Source organism: Etheostoma spectabile, chromosome 20, assembly GCF_008692095.1.
Source record: "Etheostoma spectabile isolate EspeVRDwgs_2016 chromosome 20, UIUC_Espe_1.0, whole genome shotgun sequence".
Taxonomy (NCBI): domain Eukaryota; kingdom Metazoa; phylum Chordata; class Actinopteri; order Perciformes; family Percidae; genus Etheostoma; species Etheostoma spectabile.
Genome location: NC_045752.1, coordinates 20,512,676 through 20,520,016, shown reverse-complemented (window position 1 = coordinate 20,520,016; position 7,341 = coordinate 20,512,676). Strand labels below are relative to the sequence as shown.

Below are 7,341 nucleotides of genomic sequence, written 5' to 3'. Positions count from 1 at the left end.
AGTCTTATGGTGGGGGGGGGGGGAGGTTTCAAAGTTTGCATTTTGAATTTCTACAGATACAAATGCACACCATTTCCAGTTATTCCCCCCATAACATCTCTCTCTTTCTATTTTTCTCGTCATAGACAAACAAGCTATGGATATTTGTCCATTGTAATGTTAGTTAACAGCTGAGGGTGTCCCTGTCTAATTTAATCATGATACATAACTACAACATAAGAAGCCCAGTTTGTGTACTCCTGAACGCAAAATCCACTCTAAGATGTGGGTCTAATTTACTCAATAATTAAATTCCATAATATGTTTGTGTTGTCTGCAGACCCGTCCTACTCCGCCTCACCTCACCTCAGCCATGGCTGAGAACATCCTGGCTGCCGCCTGCGAGAGCGAATCACGCAACGCTGCAAAGAGGATGCGCCTCGACGCATATCACGTAAGTGTGTGGGTGGGGTTTTGGGTGTGGTCTAATTTATATGTGAATGGAAAAAAGCGTGACGAATAGTGTTCATCGGCTACTAGTCTTGACTACACAAAGCACTTTGCACATTACATTACTAGGGGTTAGGTGTCTTGTGGGAATCAGTGTGGATCGAGTCTCGGGTCTCCCACACCAAAGGCATATCCAATATCCACTGCGCCATTACCACCCGCATTACAGGCAGACTGCATGGCCCTGGATCAAACCAGCCTTCAGATTGGTAGAGGAACGTTCTACAGACATGTAGACTGCAGGGCCAGGGATCGAACCAGCCTTCAGATTGGTAGATGACTTTTCTACAGACATGTAGACTGCAGGGCCAGGGATCGAACCAGCCTTCAGATTGGTAGATGACTGTTCTACAGACATGTAGACTGCAAGGCCAGGGATCAAACCAGCCTTCAGATTGGTAGACAAACGTTCTACAGACATGTAGACTACAGGGCCTGGGATTGAACCAGCCTTCAGATTGGTAGACAGATTAGTAGACAATTGTCGCTCCTGCTGTTATTCAGAAATAAGAGACTATAGAATTGTTTGTGTTGTGACCTGCAGACCTGAGTTATGGTTATTTAAACTGAGTTAAGCATGATGGCAACGAACCAGAGTTAATCTGGCAAAGTGAGCATTGTTAGTTTGAAGCTCCATGAGAAAGGTAACTGCAAAACATAATCATAAACATAAAAGAATGGTTTGTTATATATGTTTACACCTCAAACACACCACTGATTCAGTTTGACTGCCATTCTAAAAAAGATGATTTTAAATCATTGTGATCACTTAGTACTAGTAAGTGAGATGTGATGTAGAGCGAGCGGCTCATTACAAATTAAACCCCAGACTCGGGTGATGTTGGGGTGAGCTTGAATCTCCCTTAGGGGGTTTCATTTGCAACAATGACTGGCTCACTCTACATTATCCTGCTTATTACACAACTGCTTCCTAAAATCAATACTTTTACACACTTAAAAATGATTTTATTCATTTACAAATAGTCCTCCTCCTGTTATTCAGAAATAACACACTAGAATTCCATAATTGACCAATCAGAATCAAGTATTCAACATAGCTGTGTAATTATGAATAATAAATGATCCCAGCCTAATAACTCATATGAAAATGGGACATTATGAGCCACCAGGTCAGCTTTAGATACACATTAGTATTTCTTTAGGACACAAAAGAGCTACATTACATTACAATTACTGAAGTACTGTAGAATCTGTTGACAGCATATGTTAAAAAGAGTCTTACATTTGAATTATTGTAATTTTATACTGCAGGTTTCTTTTGGAAAAAGATTTGAATCTCAATGAGACTTTTACTTTGTAAAAGAAAACATTTGACAAATCAGAAATCCGTTATTTTTAAAGGTCCAATATTATGCTCATTTTCAGGTTCATACTTTATTAGAAATTTGTAGAAAGGTTAGAGAAGAGAGCTAATGACTGGGAGGACGTCGGTTCATTCCCCAGACCGACAGGATCAAATCTGGGTGGGGAAAGTGAAAGAGCAGCGCTTGTCCCTCCCTCATCTCCACCATTGAGGTGCCCTTGAGCAAGGCACTTAACTTCCAACTGCTCTAGTGGAGCTACTCAGTGGCAACGGATCAGACTGTGATTGTACTCGGAGAGTAAATAAAAGTTTAAAAAATAAAACATGCTTTATTTTTTTTTAAATATGCTTTTTTTTCTGTCTGAAACGCTCAGTTTTAGTGCCTGTTTCTTTAAAAATCCTGTTCTGCTCTGATGGGTCAGCATTTCTGGGTCTTCCTCTGCACCTTCACTGCAGCCGGGGAATGACAATAGCGGCACTGTAGCAGCACTTCCTACCTATATAGAGTAATATAGAGTATAGTCGCACTAAAATAAAAATCCCTTCCGGGTAGACAGGGCAGTTGATTTGTATTGTGGAGATATTTGAGATCAGTAGACTTGTTGTTTTCACGTTTCCTGGTCCTTGCTTGCTCAGCACAGTGAACATGGATGTACAGGGACATTGTTCAATGATGTTCAACTTCTAGGGCATAATAACCCTGGGTTCTTGATACCAGTTATATTTTTGTCCACCCAGCTTGCTGTATAGTATAGTGTGAAAATGAAACCTCCTCATTTCCTCTTTCCTCTTCCAGGATGAGCAGATCTCTCTGGACAAGCCGTCCAGCGGTGGAGGGGGTCTGAGGGAGCCGGCGTCCCTCGCTCACTCCGCCTACTCCCTCGCCGCATCAGCCTTCTCCTCCCAGGACACCCAGCTCTACATCAACGGAGCCGGCCTTAGCTACGGTTACCGTGGATACCCGGGCCTGGGTGCGGCCATGCAACACCCCGTTTCCCTGACGACCGGCGCTGCTGCTCAGAGCAACGGTGAGAGAACGGGGAGTGGGGGACAGAGGAGGAGACAAGAGAAGTGATGGACATTATAGTTAGAAAGGAAAGTGACTAAAAAGAGGGAGCAGGCAGTCAGGTGGAAGGAGGGGGAGATGAAAGGAAACAAAGTGGTAATTTGAGGATGAATAAGGAGGAAATGAAGGAAAGAAAGCGGTGTAAGGAGACATAGCAGCAGCTATGTCGGTGTGACGGTATGACAGTGTGAAACAGCTAACACACACAATACTGATGTAAGCCTTGCTTAAATATGGCCTTGACCAACTGTAACTTTGCTCGTTTGAAAACCGTGATGTTTCTCTCTCATGGGGGGGCCAAATTCTCTGGGCGGGCAGAGCAGAGACAGGAGAGGTAACCAGATTCCAGATTGGCCTATCTGAGCTTTCATTCTCTCAATCAAACTGTCAATAAGCAGTACTTCCCAGAGGCCCAGGCATTTACACCTATCACCATCTCAGGCCACGGGAGGCTATACGGAACAGAAACCACCAGACTCGAGCGGCATTGGGTTCACTCACCACACTCTTGTCGTGAATGGATAGAGATAGTTTCAGGGGGGGGGGGGGGGGGAAAAGTGAGCCCACCAAGCGGGAAAGGGGTACTTCACTTTTGTTTTCATGATGTAGCCCCCAAGAAAAAAAAAAGTGCAAAAAAAAAAAAAAAAAAAAGAAAAAAAAAAAAAAAAAAAAAAAAAAAAAGAGGAAAAAAAAAAAAAAAAAAGGAGAGAAAAAAGAAAAAAAAAAAAAAAAAAAAAAAAAAAAAAAAAAAAAAAAAAAAAAAAAAAAAAAAAAAAAAAAAAAAAAAAAAAAAAAAAAAAAAAAAAAAAAAAAAAAAAAAAAAAAAAAAAAAAAAAAAAAAAAAAAAAAAAAAAAAAAAAAAAAAAAAAAAAAAAAAAAAAAAAAAACAAAAAAAAAAAAAAAAAAAAAAAAAAAAAAAAAAAAAAAAAAAAAAAAAAAAAAAAAACAGCTGCAATCATCTGCGTAGTGCCATTTAGAAACATTTTGAGCCCCCCCCCCCCCCGTTGTAAGGATTCAGTAGTTGTAACTAATTTATTAATGATTCAGCAAATCTGTATTCATTAGAAGTGGCCTACTCATGGATTTCCACAACTACACATATCCTGTACAAGCACATTTTGGCTGCATTATTTGTGTCCCCTTCAAAAATTGCTTTTGAGAAATTTAATGTTTATTGCCCCCCCCCTTCCCCCTCCCAACTGTTGAACTGATGAAATTAACGCCCATGCTCTTCCATCCGCCTATAAAACCAGTACGTGTCTACCTCACTGTTAGCAAAAACAACCCATTGTTTTATGTGATAAAAGACAAGATTCCAGCTGTCTTGTGTCATTTTGAACTGACTGATCTTTTCTCCTTTCTTCCATTCGCTCCTTACTCTCTTCTTACTCTATTTCTTCTTCTCACTTTCATCTTCCCTTTATTTCTGTATCCTTTCTCTCCTCCACATCTGGCTCCTCTGTTCTTTCCATCACTTCATCCACCTCCACCTTATCCCTCCCTCCTTTTCTTCATCAATCTTTCTGTCTCACTTCTTGCTCCCCCCTCCCTCGCTGTGTCTCCCCCCTCTCCACCCCACCTTCAGGCCCCACAGACCTCAGCATGAAATCGCTCTCCTCTGCCAACATCGGTAACTCCTCTGCCTCGGCCAATAACAGCCTGGGTGGGCGGGGCAGTGGGGCTGGCGGAGGGGGCGGGGCCTCGACCCAGCTCAGCCAACCAGAGATCACAGCCGTGCGTCAGCTGATCGCGGGCTACCGGGAGTCGGCCGCCTTCCTGCTTCGCTCGGCAGACGAGTTGGAGAACCTCATCTTGCAGCAGAACTGATCTGATCAGAGAACACACGCACACGCACACGCACACGCACGCACACACACACACACACACACACACACACACACACACACACACACACACACACACACACACATACACTTCCCATCATTGTTTTGTGTCTGGCTGCGTCCCCTGTCTCTCCTCATTGACGCTGAACACCAGACCTCTTTTTTGCCATCCCCTGCCTTCTCTTTGATAACAGAGGGACAAACGAGTGAGGAAGAGTCCAAACCCCACAATCCCTAAAACAACCCCCCACAAACTCCATCCATCCATTCTGAAAAGAGAAAAAATTAGAAAAAAGGAGCATTTGGACTCTCTTCCTCTCCTCACAAACAACAATACACTCTGAGCCACGGAGTGTGGAGGGAAGGAAGAAAGAAGCAGAGGAGCCTGGGAGAAGAGTAAAAGAGATGTTTCTGCTGCTGTGGTTTCAGGAAAAAAAGAAAAAAACAAGGGGAGTTTTGATTGATGGGTGCCCCGGCCATCGCCGTCTTATGATCATTGATCAACAATTTAAAAGTAAATAATGACTCCCTGAATTGATACTACTGAACCGTTTTTTAAATGATGAGTGTTTTTTGATTTGATTGAATATTTAATTTGTTCTGTTTTTGGGGAGTCCAGTGAGCATTTGTTGAGTTTTTTTTTTTTTTTTTTTTACTCTTCCCAAATGACTGAAAGAAAGAAGCGGTTTGACTTATCTAAACAGATAGCACTAATATACGGAAAGAGACTTTGGATGGAAACTGGAAAAGAAAAAGAGTTGTGAGAGACCTTTTTTGTGCTCGCTTGTATATAAGCTCTCTGTGTCCTTTAGCACTTTTCCCTCACCTAAAACCCCGGTCCTCCTCACCCCTTTTACCCAGGGAGCAACTTGCTACTTATGCATCCAAGACGCCATGTTGACTACCAGGAAATACCTCAGATCAGACCTGCCAATTCCGTTTTCAGTTCCTCTCACACACTCTGCAAGTGAATGGTAACATTCCCATCTCAAGTCAGTTTACTTCTACTTTACCACTGATGTCTTCAAGGTTTATATATTTTAGGGGGCGGAGGATCAAACTGTACTTCACAAAAAGACGTGTAGTGTGGAAACGATGAAGCATTTCAAGAACCGATGATGTAAACATTGAAATCTTTTTCTTTCATGTGTGCGGGTTCATCTGTGTGCTGCTGTATATAATCACTTTATCTAGAAAACTTGAGAAGAATCCAAGTTGAACGGTGAATTTCTCCTTAAATGGGAGGGAGGAGGGTGTGTGTGTGAAGGGGGGAGGGGGGGGTTCTTAAGTGAAAGGGGAGTTAAATGTTGTTCACTGGCGACAATTTGACCTCCCGCTTCTACTTTTTACAAATGTACAGTAGATTGTCGTTCTGTTTAACGCCCCACCTCTTCTTCTTCTCTCAATTGGACCTACTCTTCCCTTCTTCTACTTGGACCTAACCCCTCCCCCCCTTCCCCTCCCGGTCCAGGTTTCAGAGGAAGAGGAGGACCGCTCTGACTTACTGTGTTTGTCTGTTAAACTCTGAGATGGCCATTACTATTGTTATTATTATTGCTATTATTATTATGATTATAATGATGAACGTTCATGTTGCTGCTGCTAAACAAAAAACCGGACCTTCTGCCATAGACCTAAAACCTCAACAAAGCCGGGCGTTAGCTAGCCGCTGTGCCCCGGGAAAACCCGATCGAAAACCCCAGACCTCGACTGCACTTCGACCACGACAAAGCAAAAACAAAGACCCCCAGGAGGACGAAGTGAAGACGCTCCTACCTGTGTCCACTCACCGTCCCGTCTCTCCCAGACCTGCTGGTTGGTCGCTTTGTTTTTTGCTTCATAGGGCTTGATTCGTGTTGTGTTCTGTGACTTTCTTACTGTGACTTCTTTTGGATTTTCTTCTATTTATTGAATAGCTGGTGTACCTGTTGTCCTGGCCACAGTTCAGCCACAGCTTCAAAATATGAGAGATTAATACCATTATCTATGTTAAATTATGAAGCAACCAGGGCTGGTCGATTATGGAAATAAATCATAATCACAATTATTTTGGTCAATATTCAAATCACGATTATTTAACAGAATTAGGCCTACTCATTGACTTTTGGAAAGATGTTGCATTTATTGAACTTAAAAAGAAGTGAAAACACCTAGAACTGTGAAATTTCCCTAAATACTTTTCCCATTCAGAACACAAGACAACAAGTATTCTACTTGCAAAACATAATGTGCAAAATAATCCTTTTTCTTGATTATTGGGTTATTGTGATCATAAGGAGCTGAAATCGTAATCGCGAGTCAAATTTTGATTAATTGCACAGCCCTAGAAGCAACTCTAGTTAAAAAAACGACAACCAAAAAGCCAAATTGGGTGGTTGGAGTAGCTCCTAGCTTCTGTAGCTGTAGTACAGAAAACCAAGTTTAACCCCCCCGAGGCGTTGCTCCGTGCGCTGTGCTTCTACTCTGCTTTCTACTGTGCTTTCTATTGGGTTCCACTGTCATGTCGCCTTGATTTGATTTCCTTTTTTTGCACACTGAGCAAAGCAACAGTCATCTGTGATTTGAAGGGGGGGCTATGTGTGTGTATGCATGTTTCCCAGGAGGACCCCCCCCCCCCC

The 7,341-nt window shown here is 42.4% G+C and overlaps 1 protein-coding gene across 1 annotated transcript in view; it reads left to right on the top strand.

The window, feature by feature from the left end:
* Positions 1-4,917, top strand: part of LOC116670580 (nucleolar protein 4-like) — an 11,451-nt gene extending 6,534 nt beyond the window's left edge. The window contains exons 5-7 of the mRNA XM_032501158.1: positions 320-433; positions 2,610-2,841; positions 4,465-4,917. Of these exons, the coding sequence (XP_032357049.1) occupies positions 320-433; positions 2,610-2,841; positions 4,465-4,706 (588 nt within the window). The 3' untranslated portion in view covers positions 4,707-4,917. The remainder of the gene's footprint in view (positions 1-319; positions 434-2,609; positions 2,842-4,464) is intronic.
* Positions 4,918-7,341: the final 2,424 nt, after the last annotated feature.